We start from the raw sequence: 14,680 nt of genomic DNA on the forward strand, positions 1-14,680 counted from the left end.
AAGCCGCGGTGTCACACACGGCTGGACGCGCTGAGCACGGAGAGCGCTGGTCACAGGAGACCGGTGGTCACAGGAGACCAGTGGTCACAGGAGACCAGTGGTCACAGGAGACCGTATGCGAGTTTCATGTGCGCAGGGAAGTCACTTGTCCTGCCTAATGTGAAGCTGCTGCAAAATAAAGACCCACTGCCCAGGAGGAATAACCGGGGGCACCCCCGTCCCTCAGCGGTCGCCTCGCACGCACCCCGTGCTCACAGGAGCCCGAGCCCCGGGCTGCCGGCGGTGCCGGAAGCTGCCGCGTTACACGTGGGCAAAGCGAGGGTCGGTGTCTGCGGTGCAGCCCCCAGAACCCAGACCAGAGCCGCGGGAGCAGCGCTGAGCCCGCATGGGACAGGCTGGTCCCGGGGGACACGGAGCTGCACCCGCTCACCCCCAGCCCGGAACAACACGGGGGCTCCGGCCACAAAGCAACTCGTCTCAGGAAAAAGCGAGTTAAGCTCCGTGCAGGACAAAGTGGCCTAAGGCACCATTTTTCCAACTCCAAAACAAACACAACTCGCATTTGAAAAGAGCTTTATTTAAAATGAGAGATCACACACGCTTCCCCCATCACCACTTACAAAATAAGCTCGTCCAAGCACAGGAACGCCCGTCAGCTCGGGGCTGGGCCCGCTGCTGCACTCCAGCCCCGGTGATTTATATGAAATATGACAACTCATACAAAAGATCAGCTCCTTCACGGCTAACAGGCATGTAATTAACCTCTACAGAAACCTCTTCCTATCACTTGTAACACAACCAGATTTTAAATTTGTCTTCTGCTAAGAAAGCTGAAAAAAGAGAAGGAATCTTCCTGTAGCAGCTGCGCACACAGCTCAGCGTCAGACCGGCCGGGCCCCACCGCAGGCAGCGGCCAGCGCCAGGCCCGGGCCACCGGCCATGGGATACGGCCGTCCTTAGCAGCTGCCACTGTGATCTCGTCATGGGTGCGAGGAGGGGGTATTTTCTTTATTTCTTCAGTAATCACTAAGGAGGAGCTGTGGCCATCCATAGGGAAGCAGTTAGGAACTGGATCCACCACTAGATGAAATTGAGTTGAAAGCAGGATTTACCTTAAATAGGATTAAATACGTATCGCAAGACATACCACACGCCGCAGAGGCTGCACGGAGAAGCAGGACTGTGGGCAGGAGGGGGTTCCCACGCAGCGCCGTCACGTTGCCACCGTCGCGCTTGTCGAGCGCTGTCCCCGGAGCGTTCAGCGGGCGGTCACGGTCACGGTCACGGTCACGGCGGGAGGCGCGCGGTGCCCCGAGGCTCCGGCGTCGGGTCGCGTCGCAAACAGCGTCTGCTCGGTCCTGCCGGCTCCTGCCTGAGCAACACCCGCTGACCCGATACAAACAAGCATTTTGTACGCATTAGCACAAGAGGCACAGGATGCGGGTTTCCTTTGCAGTAAGCGTTGGAGCGCTAACGCACTGCTGCATGCTGCAGTGAGACTACGCGTACAGAGGGGACGACGCACTTTGGTAAGCCACAGCCAACCGCTTCGCTATGAACATGCTCCGCGCTCCAGCGACTATAAAAGCCCCGGCTTCTGACTTAAATAAAACCATTTCCAGCTATACAGAGGCTCAAACAGATCCCGAAAGCGGCGTTTACAGCAGATGCCGGCTCCTAAGTATCTACATGGCGTACAGCGTGGCGGGTCCGCACGCTGCGCTGAATAAGTGGGTCCAGGACCGCAGGTCAACAACAGACTTTTATTGCTTTGTACATGTGGTGCTGGTCAAGGCACTGTGGCACGGCTAGAAAACTCGGAATGACTCGTGAAGGGCCTGGAATGCGCGGCGGGCGGCGCCGGGCGCGGCTCCGCGGGGACCCGGGGCTGGCGGCGCCGGGACAGTCCGTGCGGCGGGGCCGGGGCGGCCGCTGCCCACGGCGCGCCGCTCACATGCCCATGCGGATGCTCTGGATGATCTGGAAGATGGCTGCAAGAGAGCGGGAGGTGGGATGGCCGAGCGGCGCCCGCGGGACGCGGCGGGGGGCGTCCCGGGGGCTGTCCCCGCAGGCCGTCCCGGGGGCGTCCCCCAGCGCTCCCGCCCGCCCGCGCCGCCCCGCCCGCTTACCTGATCCGCAAACCACGAAGATGAAGAGCGCCAGCAGCCATGGCCCGACCGACGCCTTCTCCTCCGGGGCCGTCCTCTGCGGGCACAGCACCGCCGTCACCCCGGCCCGCCCCGCCCGGCCCGCCCCGCCCCGCCCGGGCCCCCGCGCACCGAGGTCTTGGCGACGTTCCCGCGCTGGGTGATGTTCTTGCTGTGCTTCTCGTTGGCCATGCGGATGCGCTGCTTGGCCACCATGGTGCGGCCGGGCCCGCGCCTGCTCCGGCTCCGCCGCTGCCAGCGTCAGCACCGCGCGGCGCCGCCCGCCGGAAACACGCGCCGCCGCGGGGCGGGGCCGCCGCCCGCCGCCAACCCGCGCGCCCGCCGGCGGGGCTTCCGGAGCGGCGCGCGCCGCGGCGGGCGGAAGCGGCCGCCCCGCGTCACGTGCCCGCGCCCCGCCGCCCCGCCCGCCCCCGCGGCGCGCGACGTGGACGTCTCTGGGGCGGCCGCGCCGTCGCTCAACCGGAAGCGGAAGTCGAAGCCTCCGCGCCAAGATGGCGCCGCCCGCGCCGCTGCTGGCAGGTGCGCGGGGCCCGCGCGGTGCGGACGGGACCGGGACCGGACCGGGGCCGGTGGGGCTGCGGCTGCGGCACGAGGGGCGGGCGGCGCCGCGCCGGGCCGGGCTGAGGCGGCACGGTGCCCTCCGGCGCCCTCCGCTGCTCTCCTCCCCGGGACGCGCCGCAGCGGCGTGGCCGGGCCGGGTCCCGGTGCCCGCTGCTCTGCCCGGGCAGGGCTCTGCCGGCCGCGCCGCTGCCCCGCGGTCACGCTCAGCCCCTGCCCCGGCCGGGCCTCCCCGGGGCCGCCGCGGCAGGCGCCCGGCGTGCTCGATGTGCTTTTCTGTCGGGAAAATCCGGGAAACAGCGTTTAGACGTCACAGAAACGGTTTCACTGCGGGGCTGCCAGGGAGGCCGCGGGCCCCCCCGTCCCTGGGCTCGTGTGTTCCCCCGCCCCCGGGTCCCCCCTCGGCGCTGCCGCTGCCCCGCGTGTCCCTCCCGGTGCTGCCCCGGGTGTCTCACCGCAATTTACATTCTCAATTTTCTTTACAACCTTCTCGTTTATTCTGAAACGCGAGGGGGGAGGTGCACGCAGGTCTCGAGATTCACAGAACAGGTGAAGCTTTTGCTTTGGGCGACTTTCTGGATTTGCTTGTTGGTTCTTGCAGTGAGAGGATCCGAAGGGCTTTATATGGTGAACGGGCCACCCAGTTTCGCAGAGAGCACCGCCTTTCCAAGGTACTGAGCTTAACACCGATTTTGACCTTTGGCACCAGAGCAGTAGTTGTCTAAAAAGGAAAAGTAGACCCCAGGATTGAAAAACGTACAAGTGATGTTTTTCGCAGTGTCAGTAACCAGAAAACGGGTGTTTTTGGAGGTTGTGCGGGTGCCCGGGCGGGAATCGCTGAGCGGTTGCAGAGCGGGGCGCACGAAGTGCTGCTGCGGGGCACAGCGGCGAAACCCGTCTGTGCCCTTTTGTTCCTGCTGAAAGTACCTTGAGGTGTGCGGTGATCTGAGTGCTCACATGCGTTTCTTGTTTCCTTAGGGACGCTGGAAAAAACTGCAAAGCTGTTGCTTTTAGCAAGGACGGTTCCCTCTTTGCCTGGTGCAATGGAGAAAAGTTGGTACCTTTTATGATATGAATAGTTTAGTTTGTATTAGATAAACTGGGTCAACGATGCCCCATTTACTCCTGTCTGTGTAAAGGCTGTCGCTGTTCGTGACAGTGTTTGCATACATGCTTTAAATGCAGTTTATTGTTGCATTATTTGCAGGAGTGGCTTGTTTCCTGAGCACTTACTGTTTTTCTCACCTATATAATGTGTCCCTTCCCGTGGAATCTGCATGTGCTGGGGTTTGGTTTTGTTTCTCCATAGTTCCCAGTGTGGAAGTTCCTGGTTTTCTGGATTCATCTCTTAGCAGAGTTTGCAGAAGATGAAGAGCCTGTGCACCTCGTGCACAAACATCCCGCGGTTTCTTTCCTGAGTAGCAGGCGCGCTGTGGCGTCCACTGGCGACGGCCCGTCACGGGCGGGCGTCACGGGCGGTGCTGTGGGCAGGTGATAAAGCCGCCTCTGGAATGTCGCTGTTCTTACTAGCAGGTTGAGAACCCTGCCAAAGTACGTACTGACACCATGTAGCCGTTTGTTTTAGAGCAGGCAGCTTAGACATAGGACTCATTAATTTCACTATTGTTTCTGGTTCTCAAAAATGTCTGGACTCTTCATTTTTTTTCAAAAACTTCATTTTGTCGATTGGAAAGGTCCATTTCTGGAAAATGTTTGTGGGGAAGACAGTGGGGCGGTATATCCAGACGCCCGGCTCTAAATGAGGCTGTTCCAATGGCAGGTCGTTCCAGCCCTGCCGCACCGCTCTGCTTTGGGTCTTTGCACCGTCACTGGGGAGCAGTTTGGGACGTGACCCCTGGTGCGTGTGGGTCCCGCGCGGGGCGCAGAGCCGCGCTGGCCTGTCCGTGAGCTGGCTGAGCTTGGCTTGTTGGTGTCCAGCTCCCAGCCTCCAGAGCCCAGCTCTTAATTGTCATATACTTATACATCAAAGACCTTTAAAAATACGTGGCCAAAATGTGTGTTTTAGTTTGGTTAGAATCTTTCTGTCGGCCGTTGCTCAACTCCAGCACTGCGGAAGTGTGGATGGACTCTGCAGATAGACTGTACTCGTTTCTGCCTCAGAGTTCATACGCTGCAGATAAAAATATGGGATATGCTTTGAGCATGTGCATAGTTTCTGTTGTGCTTGGGTGTCTGGTTTTAAAGGGCGTCATTGCAAACATTTAGTGAAAGCAAGAGGCGTGAAAAAGCTCTCCTGATTTTGTTACACTGGCCAAATTTGGAACAGTTCTAGAAGAGTCAAAGACATGAAAAGCTACCTTGGCTATTAGGTAACTACTGTAAGCATGTTTGATTGAAACGGCATCTCTTGGTTCCAGAGTAAACGTCGTTAATGTCACCAGTGCTGAGCTGCTGCGTTCCTTTGATCTCCCAAAGACAGTTTGCCTTGAGTTCTCGCCAAAGAACACGGTCCTGGCCACATGGCAGCCCTACACAAGTGAGTGCTCTACCGGCTGCAGACCTGCCTGGGGTAACTCACACCTGAACTGGGTTTGCAGGCTTCCCGTTACCCGACTCGGCACTGCGGCCTCTGCCAGCTGGGTGAGCAGTGCAGCAAGGTCACGGGGTAGCCGGGTGTCCAGCGAGGAGGGAGGGACGGAGCTCCTGAAAGCGTCTGCTGCCAGCCGCTCTCACAAACGCTGGATCGGAGAGCACGAACTAGCGGTTACTCTACTGAGTAAATCACATGTTTCTAAAAGTGGCCAACTGATGTTAGTGCAGACAGGGTGTTTGGATAATGTGCTGTTCGAGCAGTTTATGGACAAGGAAAACTGTGGGCTGTCTGAGCGGTTGTGTCCACACCGGCATGGCCACGCGGAGCGCTCCCCATCAGCAGAGGCAGTGTGCTGTGCTTTGCGGGGCCGACGTTCCTGATGGGACAGTGGAGACGTGTCTCTGAAGCCGCAGGTGGAAATGCTTGCTCAGACAGACAGGGTGGCACGAGTGGGACGGTCCGGGACGGGGCGCTGGGACACGAGCTGTGTGAGTGGGACGGTCTGGGACAGGGCGCTGGGACACGGGCTGTGTTGGGACACGAGCTGTGTGAGTGGGACGGTCTGGGACGGGGCGCTGGGACACGAGCTGTGTGAGTGGGACGGTCCGGGACAGGGCGCTGGGACACGGGCTGTGTGAGTGGGACGGTCTGGGACAGGGTGCTGGGACACGGGCTGTGTTGGGACACGAGCTGTGTGAGTGGGACGGTCCAGGACGGGGCGCTGGGACACGAGCTGTGTGAGTGGGACGGTCCGGGACGGGGCGCTGGGACACGAGCTGTGTGAGTGGGACGGTCTGGGACAGGGCGCTGGGACACGGGCTGTGTTGGGACACGAGCTGTGTGAGTGGGACGGTCCGGGACGGGGCGCTGGGACACGAGCTGTGTGAGTGGGACGGTCCGGGATGGGGCGGCTGGGACACAGCAGCACGAGTGACAGGACCAGCAGGGCTGTTGGAGAGCTGGTGGTGCTGGACGGGCTGTGGTGTCCAGAGCTCAGACCCAGCAGAACCGCTCTGCAGGGACTGCAGACAGCACTCTGACTGCAGCGTGCGAGACAAAATGCATCGCGTTCTTATGAGAGCAAAATGTGGGAGCACAGAACATAGCTACGGCGCTTGCCAACCTTTGGATTTTGATTAAGAAGCACGCATTAAAAAGGCTGTCCTCCTGGCCGTGGTCCTTGTAATGGGCGCAGAAACCCAACACATCAAATGTTAGTTCTTTGTATAGGCTGGAAGGCTTCTGTGAAAAGCTAAAGCGATCAGCAGCGCGGGGTTTAGTCCCCAGGGGGTGGGATGTGGCTCGTTAGAAGTTTACACCTGTTTGGTTGCTGGTGGAACGCTGAGATGGAACCTCATCGTGGTGAAGCAGATTCATCCCCACTGTGTCCCATGTTTCTTTTGCAGCTGCTAAAGACGGCACCGCGGGGGTGCCCAACCTGCAGCTTCATGATGTGAAAACTGGAAAATGTCTGAAATCTTTCATCCAGAAGAAGATGCAGAACTGGTAAATAAGTTTTCCCGATGCTCATTGTTTGCAGATAAATGTTTCCAAAGTCTGATCCACTAAATAGAGCTTGTGGTGTGGTGTTGGCTTCCAGAACGCTGCCTGCTCCCGGCTGTGTGCTGTCTGTGCTTGGAGGTATCTTTGTACATAGTTACAGTTGTTCATTTCTTCACATAAATCAGCATTCTGCACCACAGAGAAGTCTGGTTGTATATTTATTACTGTGCAGGTGTCATGTGTCCATTTGAAACGTGTCGTGTTTGAACCTGCTTGCATTTCAAAATGTAGGAAGGAAACTGCTAAAGACGAGCAGCGCTCAGTGTTGTTTCATTCCTGCTGACACAGGTGTCCTTGCTGGGCAGATGACGAGAGCGTTTGTGCCAGGAACGTGAACAACGAAGTGCACTTCTTCGAAAACAACAGCTTCAGTACGCAAGTGTTTCTATGGGATGCTTCCATTTGGGCATCTTCTTTTGGGTGGTTTTTTTTCACTTTCAATTTTTTTCCTCATTTCTTCTTTGCTTCCTTTTTTATTTGAAATATTGCCTGAATTCTATTTGCATTTGGAATTCAGAATTGTTATGTTTTAACTAAGTACGTTTTCGCTTTCTTCTTTGTCCTTTCAGTGACTTATCTAGTATGAAATGTACCTAATTTTCAGTTTAAGAGGCCTGATTTTATATTATTGCTCGTGTAATGAGATCCAGAAAACTGTCAGTAGAGAACGCGATCTGTGATTGCTTCTTTGGGCTGTGCGTATTCCGTCAATGAGCTGTTAAAAACGCCTCGTTAGAAGATTTATACTGATGGCAAAAATGAAGTTGTGAAGCTGGAGCATTTTCCTTCAAGGAAACTTATTACTAGTGGTAGAACATTCAGAGTCAACAGAGGTCGGAAAGGGGAAGAAAAAAGCAGGAAGATGAAGATGAATTAGAGCAGAAATGCAAAGGGATAAAAGAGACCTGCCGGGCAGCAGGGGTGTGTGGGTCGGTTTGGTGGCGGACGCTTGCCGGAGCGCCGTGCCGCCCGGCTGCCTCGCCGCCGCAGCCCACGAGGACTACGTGCTGGGCTTCAGACCCAGGCGCAGTTCAGGTTGGTTTTGTACATAAAAACGTGGGATGAGGTGGGAAGATGATGGTTGTTTGTGCACTGAAAGCAGCGCTTTGTGCTGATGTGTGCTGTTAGTTGTCTGTGATCCAGACCCATGAAGAGGCTCAGTTAAATAATCTGGGCGAGCGTGGTTTGTCGTTAACCTCATCGCATCTCTGACTTTTTCTCTTTTTTCAGATACTATTGCAAACAAACTGCATTTGCAAAAGGTGAATGATTTTGTGTTATCTCCAGGAGCGCAGCCAACGAAGGTACTTCTGATGCTGTTTCCAGTTTTTCTCTTGGTTTTCTGAGAAAATGGCTGTACTTTCAGTGCACTGTACTAGTATGGAATAGAGCCTGCGCTCCCAGAGCGCCACCCGCAGCCAGGTCCGTGCTGTGTTGCAGGTTGCTGTGTATGTTCCGGGCAGCAAAGGGGCGCCGTCCTTCGTCAGGCTGTACCAGTACCCCAACTTCGGCGGCCCCCAGTCCGCACTGGCCAACAAGAGTTTCTTCAAAGCGGACAAGGTGACAATGCTCTGGAACAAGAAAGGTACAACAGCTGGGTATTTCAGCTTGTATATTCCACCCTGGGGGGATGTAAGGGCTTTGTTTGCTGTGGGGGGGCTTGCAGTTAATTTGCAGGTGCAGATCCGTCCTGCAGGTATCGTTAGTGCCACGGCAGCGTGAACGCTGCGGCTCTGAGCTCCCCGAACGCTCAGAACTTGCCTGTGGTGACCCGTGGGTTTGTGTATTGTAACTGAGAGTGTTCTATGTGTCGGTAAATTTTGCAGTTGAATAGCAAATTCAAACTGAATTTTGCGTTCTGTGATGATAATGCATTTTGACTGTAAGCATAAAATTATACCAGAGCATAAACTGTTCCTAGCCTGTAGAATTGTAGTATATATGCACAGACATATCACCGTGGGGACGACTTGCTCCATCCTCGGTGGCCTTCACTGCTTGTTAGCAATGACCTCTTTCAGAGTAATTTTGTAAAAGCCATTTTACTTCAGCCCACGTTGAGTGGAATACAGAGGAGGTATTAAATACCTGTAGAAACCACACGTGGGCACAGTTTTGGATAAAATAGATGCACGTGCAAGAGCTGCTGATGAAACACTCTATTCAAAGGCTGATCAGGTACTTGTTCTTGTCTTGGGTGAATATCTATTTAATGGCTGCAAAAGTATGTTCACTTTCTCATAATTGAACGAGGAATGAATAAACTTGACTTGCGCTTTTCATCTGAGAAAGGAAGATATTGGTTCCACTTATGAAAAAATTAAATCCAGAAGAGAACGTGACCAGCACGGCTATGCCAGCAACTAGCGGAATTCATAACCAAACCGATTTGGCTTTGTTTGTGGCAGTCTGGGAAATAGTTGTACTGAAACGCCTGTACGTCTGTTCCATTAGCCACTGCTGTGCTGGTGATAGCGAGTACGGACGTCGATAAAACAGGCGCCTCGTACTACGGAGAGCAGACCCTGCACTACATCGCCACCAACGGAGAGAGCGCCGTCGTACAATTGCGTGAGTAGCTCTCGGGTTGTTTTTCCTCGTCTTGTAGCTCTCGATAGTGGGAATTGCTGTTCCAGCTTTTGGTTCATGTACAAGGGGTTTTGTTTGGTAGTGTAATGAAGTAATCTTGAAAAAAAATGAGGCGCTCTTAGCAAATAATCCTTCACCAGAATTTTTTTTTTTAATCTGGAGTAAGGTGTGTGGGGTTTTCACAGAATCCCAGAATGTCAGGGGTTGAAGGGCCCTGGAAAGCTCATCCAGTGCAATCCCCCCATGGAGCAGGAACACCCAGATGAGGTTACACAGGAAGGTGTCCAGGCGGGTTGGAATGTCTGCACAGAAGGAGACTCCACAACCCCCTGGGCAGCCTGGGCCGGGCTCTGCCACCCTCACCCCCAACAAGTTTCTTCTCAAATTTAAGTGGAACCTCCTGTGTTCCAGTTTGCACCCATTGCCCCTTGTCCTGTCACTGGTTGTCACCAGAAGAGCCTGGCTCCATCCTCCTGACACTCCCCCTTTCCATATTGATCCCCATGAATGAGTCCCCCCTCAGTCTCCTCTTGTCCAGCTCCAGAGCCCCAGCTCCCTCAGCCTTTCCTCACACGGGAGATGCTCCACTCCCTCCAGCATCTTGGTGGCTGCGCTGGACTCTCTGCAGCAGTTCCCTGTCCTGCTGGAACTGAGGGGCCACAACTGGACACAAGATTCCAGGTGTGGTCTCCCCAGGGCAGAGCAGAGGGGCAGGAGAACCTCTCTGACCTACTGACCACCCCCTTCCAACCCACCCCAGGTACCATTGGCTTCCTGGCCACAAGGGCCCAGTGCTGGCTCATGGTCACCCTGCTGTCCCCAGGACCCCCAGGTCCCTTTCCCCTACGCTGCTCTCTAATAGGTCATTCCCCATACCGTGTGGGACCACAGTCCAAAGATAATTTAGATCAGTATTTCACCGAGCTATGTCATATTTCTTAGATTAAAACGAAAGGGGATCTAGTATCCAGCTGGTATAAAACTCCTGTTTTTGCAGGTTTCCAGTGGGGCAGTTTGAAAAGGTCCTGAGAGATCATACTTGAATAACGAGGAAAAATAATACAGGATTGTTTTTACATGAAAAAAATATGCTTACTGTTAAAGTGCTGATGCTGACCCTGCAGAGGTAATTCAGAACGGCTGCAGTTATTGTTGTTAACTACACTTACCAGGAGATGAAATGCTGTTTCTACCTCTATTGTTAGCAGAATTCATTTTCGCTGTCAATAATTAGATTGCAGCATTTTAGCAAAGCGTAAAGTTAAGAATATCTATTATTTTTGCTTGTACTGGAAAGATACAGTCTCCTAACAACAGCTGCATATTTTCCTTTTCCTTTAGCAAAAAATGGCCCTATTTATGATGTTGTGTGGAACCCCAATTCTGTCGAGTTCTGTGCTGTGTATGGTTTTATGCCTGCCAAAGCGACCGTTTTTAATCTGAAATGTGACCCTGTGTTTGATTTTGGAACCGGTCCTCGCAACGCTGCCTACTACAGCCCCCAGGGCCACGTCCTGGTGCTGGCGGGATTCGGGAACCTCAGGGGACAGATGGAAGTGTGGGACGTCAAAAGCTACAAACTCATTTCCAAGCCGGTGGCCTCGGACTCCACGTACTTCGCGTGGTGCCCCGACGGGGAGCACATCGTGACGGCCACGTGTGCGCCGCGGCTGCGCGTCAGCAACGGCTACAAGGTCTGGCACTACACGGGCCCCGTGCTGCACAGCCACGCGGTGCCGCCCGGCGAGGAGCTGTGGCACGTGTGCTGGCAGCCCTGCCCCGACGGCGCCTTCCCGGCGCAGGCCGTGAAGTACCAGGCGGTGCCCGGCGAGCTGCCCAGCGCCGAGCCCAGGCCCGCCCAGGCCTACAGACCTCCGGCCCTGAGGAACAGACCCGCCGCCAGCTCCAAGCTCGTGAGTACGCAGCCCAGAGCGCGCGCTCCGCTGCTCCGTCTCGCGGCTCTGCCTGCCTGGGGAGCTCGGCCTCAAATACCTGTGCGGTTAATGAGAGACGTTACGAGAGTGGGCAGGCTGACAGTAACACAGCGGGGTCTTGAGAGGTTTTCTGGATAATTCTCTTTGGCACTTCACTTGCCGTGGGCAAGAATGTGTGATAGAAAACCGAAATGTCTTGGGTCCACATACTCTCCTTTTGCAAAGCCGTTTGCAAACTTAAAAACCACTCTCTACAACATGCACTGGAAGGATAAACTGCAGCCTGGGTTTATAGTGACACTGGGTACTCCAGTTCACTGGAAGCCTCTGATTTGGGTGACCCAACTGACCAGTCTAACCCAGCGAGACGGGGTTGACTGTCCTCCCAACGCTGCCCTTTTTTAGGTGAGTTAACTGGCCAGGAGGTGGTCGCACTGTTAGCAAGGCAGCTGCGGTTTGAACGGGTGTCAGCGTGGCGGCCTGTTGGTCTGATCAGTTTTCAAAGTAGGCTGAGCAGCAGGTAGTCACATTTAACAATTGCACCCTTGATGTGTGAGTCTTGGGGAGCTTTGAGTCTCGTGCTTTTGAAGGAAAGGCAGCTGGCGAGGAGTCTGTTAATCATCCTAACGTCTGGTTTGGCAAATGAGCAACAAGCTGAAGTAGTAGAGAAAAGATTCATAAATAAAATCGTTCTGGTTACTTATATGGGCAAGAAATCTTGTCATGTGCATTAAATCAATCCATTAAACCAATCCACCTCCTCAGTTAACCGTTATCTTAAAAAAAAAAAGACTAAAGAGTGCCCCCTGTCAGCCCTGCTAAATGCCCCCACCCCTGAGAAACCCCACCTCATCTCCCCTCCCAGCAACCCTCTTTCCTTTCTTGCCACTAGGAGTCTGAGCTAGAAAGCAAAACACCAAGTTTCAGTCATTTTGTACTGTTTCATTCCTCTTTGATTTTCCCCAAGACAGAAAACATTACGATGTTGTTATTTTATCAGAAATCGTTAAACCTTCGGGACATGCAGGGTAGTTCCGTCCAAAGTTGCGAATGGATGCGTTAGAAACCCTTTTCACGCTGTCTTCTGCTACTCCAAAGAGAAAGGGCACGTCCTTCGTTTTTCTTCTTTCCATCATGAGCATGCTTTCCTGACTGTTACCTTTGCACACCCTGCAGCATGAGGATGAGCCGCCGCAGAACATGAAGCAGCTGGGAAGCAGCGATAAGCCACTCTCCAAAACGGCTCTCAAGAATCAAAGGAAACATGAAGCGAAGAAAGCTGCTAAGCAGGTACTGCAGAAGTGTTTCTGTCAAGGATAACACTCCTGAGTTTTCACAGATGCCCCGATGGGTCTCGGAGCCGTGGCCGTTGGGTGCGCCAAGAGCCCTCCACATGTTTTGCGAGTGCTGAGTCTTGGGGAGGGTGGGAGGCTCTTTAATCAGACTAAAGCAGGTGCAAGGGGATGACTTGACAACAGCGCCTGTGATGAGCTGCCGTGGGTGCTGGCTGACGTCGGCGCTCGGATCAGTAACTGCCCGTCCCCTGTCCCGGTCTCCCGGTTTGTCCAGCGTTGGGGGGTGAGAACGGACTCACTCTGCTCTGTCTGCTCAGCGGGGCCGGGCTGAGCCGCCCTATCAGGGCAGAGCAGAGAGAGCCTGTCCTGGGTCATCTCTGGCTGGGTACATAAACACCAGCCGTCCAACTTCTCCAAACTTCCAAAGCAATCACTTCTTTCCATAAGATTTTTTGAATTTCTTACACTGGTTTTGGGTCCTGTCTTTTATTTCAGAGACAATGGCCCACCAGTCTGTTAATGCAGTACTTGTGGTTGTCATGTCACCCTTGCTAACGTTTCCCTACGCTACGTACGGCCATGGCTTGAGAAAGCAGGAGTTAAACAGCATGTAGATAACCCTTTTCTCATGGAGAACGCATACACAGGTAATACAGTTAATCCAAGCAAATAACCTACAAATGTTGGAGAACACCAGCAAACTAGAGAAAGAAGAAACACATAAATGGATGCCTTGAAATTATTGAAGACACTTTGCAGCTCCTTTGTAATCCAAGGTGTTTTCTAGATAACGAGTGTATTTCGTTTATTTGCAGGAGGCCAAAGCCGATGCGAACCAGGAACCAGCGCCGTCGGTGCCGCAGGACGCGCCGCGCAATGCCGCGCCGGCCGTCACCTCGGGAGACCCCGAGGTTGACAAGAAGATCAAGAATTTAAGAAAGGTGAGGGCTTTTTTACCCTATGCACAGCAGATTTCCCAAAGAGCTGACTGCAAGATCCAGTCTGATGCTACAGTGACTCGAGCTGTGTAGGATGACGTTTAATAGAAGGTAATTTCCTGAGGCTGTAAAGGAGCGTCCTGTGCTTTTCCAGCCTGTAGAGCAGTGGAGGCTGCTTGCCGGGACGGAAGGTCTGTCGGGCTGAGGCTGTTGCTTCTGTTCTCCGTTCACAAATAGTTTTCTGTTAGTGTAGTTTGTTTGTTTGTTTGTTTACAGAAACTAAAGGCAATTGAGCAACTGAAAGAACAAGCAGCTGCTGGCAAACAGCTGGAGAAAAACCAGGTACTGTTCCGATGTAAGCAGTTTACTCAGGTTCTGTTCCCATGGTGAGGTACAGCTGTGACACCCTGTGCTTCCTTTGTTCTAGTTGGAGAAGATTCAGAAGGAAACTGCTCTTCTTCAGGAGCTGGAGGACCTGGAGCTGGGTCTTTAAAACGTCGTGGAAATCCAGTGCGGTGTCAACACAAAGCTCCTGGAAGATACTAATTTGTACTAACTTGAACACAATAAAATGAGGATGCGAAACTCCACAGCTGTGCTGCACACTTGCATCTTAGAAAGCTTTCCTAAGGATTTTGCACGTGTGAAGCTGTCAGCAAGTACTGAGGGTCGCGTCGGCCGGTTCTGCTGCTGTTCCCATGCGAGTGTGAGTGTGTGTGAGTGTGTGCACGTGTGTGTGTGCGCTTGTGAGTGTGTGAGTGTGCACATGTGAGTGTGCATGTGTGCGAGTGTGTCCCAGGGGATGCTGGAAAAGCCACAGCAGCCCCCTCTCAGTTTATCTTTTCCGTGTTTGGGTGTGAGGAGGGAAGGCGATGAGTTTTGCCCCTTTGATAGCTTTATTATATTTAAAAAGATGTGATCCTTATGCAGTAATGGGTTGTAGATAAAAATAAAGAGCATCGAATAACAGAAGCGCTTTGTTGTTCCGTCTCGAGGGCGCCTGTTGGGGCCACGTGCTCGCCGTGGGCAGTGGCGGGCTGCCGCGCTGCGCGGCCGCGGCTCTTCGGTGTGCGGTGCCTTT

General features: G+C 54.0%; 2 protein-coding genes across 2 annotated transcripts; one reads left to right on the forward strand and one right to left on the reverse strand.

The window, feature by feature from the left end:
• Positions 1-556: 556 nt before the first annotated feature.
• SERP1 (stress associated endoplasmic reticulum protein 1) lies at positions 557-2,517 on the reverse strand. Its single transcript, XM_065073357.1, has 3 exons — positions 2,280-2,517; positions 2,130-2,205; positions 557-1,991 (listed from the first exon to the last, which is right to left on the reverse strand). Exons 1-3 carry the CDS (start codon positions 2,361-2,363, stop codon positions 1,951-1,953), a joined length of 201 nt encoding a protein of 66 aa, XP_064929429.1. The 5' UTR covers positions 2,364-2,517; the 3' UTR covers positions 557-1,950.
• Positions 2,518-2,550: 33 nt separating this feature from the next.
• Positions 2,551-14,189, forward strand: EIF2A (eukaryotic translation initiation factor 2A). The gene is made up of 14 exons (XM_065073304.1): positions 2,551-2,687; positions 3,328-3,397; positions 3,705-3,779; positions 5,105-5,223; positions 6,687-6,786; positions 7,132-7,214; positions 8,074-8,147; positions 8,284-8,428; positions 9,298-9,414; positions 10,774-11,345; positions 12,543-12,656; positions 13,477-13,602; positions 13,876-13,941; positions 14,027-14,189. The coding sequence occupies exons 1-14, from the start codon at positions 2,660-2,662 to the stop codon at positions 14,090-14,092; spliced, it is 1,755 nt and encodes a 584-aa protein (XP_064929376.1). The 5' UTR covers positions 2,551-2,659; the 3' UTR covers positions 14,093-14,189.
• The last annotated feature ends 491 nt before the right edge of the window (positions 14,190-14,680 follow it).

The sequence above is a fragment of the Columba livia genome, chromosome 9 (assembly GCF_036013475.1).
Source record: "Columba livia isolate bColLiv1 breed racing homer chromosome 9, bColLiv1.pat.W.v2, whole genome shotgun sequence".
NCBI lineage: Eukaryota > Metazoa > Chordata > Aves > Columbiformes > Columbidae > Columba > Columba livia.

Excerpts from the sequence above, each read along its gene's own strand:
- SERP1 (XM_065073357.1), bottom strand. The coding sequence starts at position 2,363 with ATGGTGGCCAAGCAGCGCATCCGCATGGCCAACGAGAAGCACAGCAAG. Across the intron at positions 2,206-2,279 it reads GGAACGTCGCCAAGACCTCG|AGGACGGCCCCGGAGGAGAA; the intron begins GTGCGCGGGGGC and ends CTGTGCCCGCAG. Across the intron at positions 1,992-2,129 it reads CTTCGTGGTTTGCGGATCAG|CCATCTTCCAGATCATCCAG; the intron begins GTAAGCGGGCGG and ends GCTCTCTTGCAG.
- EIF2A (XM_065073304.1), top strand. The coding sequence starts at position 2,660 with ATGGCGCCGCCCGCGCCGCTGCTGGCAG. Across the intron at positions 2,688-3,327 it reads GCCCGCGCCGCTGCTGGCAG|TGAGAGGATCCGAAGGGCTT; the intron begins GTGCGCGGGGCC and ends TGGTTCTTGCAG. Across the intron at positions 5,224-6,686 it reads CACATGGCAGCCCTACACAA|CTGCTAAAGACGGCACCGCG; the intron begins GTGAGTGCTCTA and ends TTTCTTTTGCAG.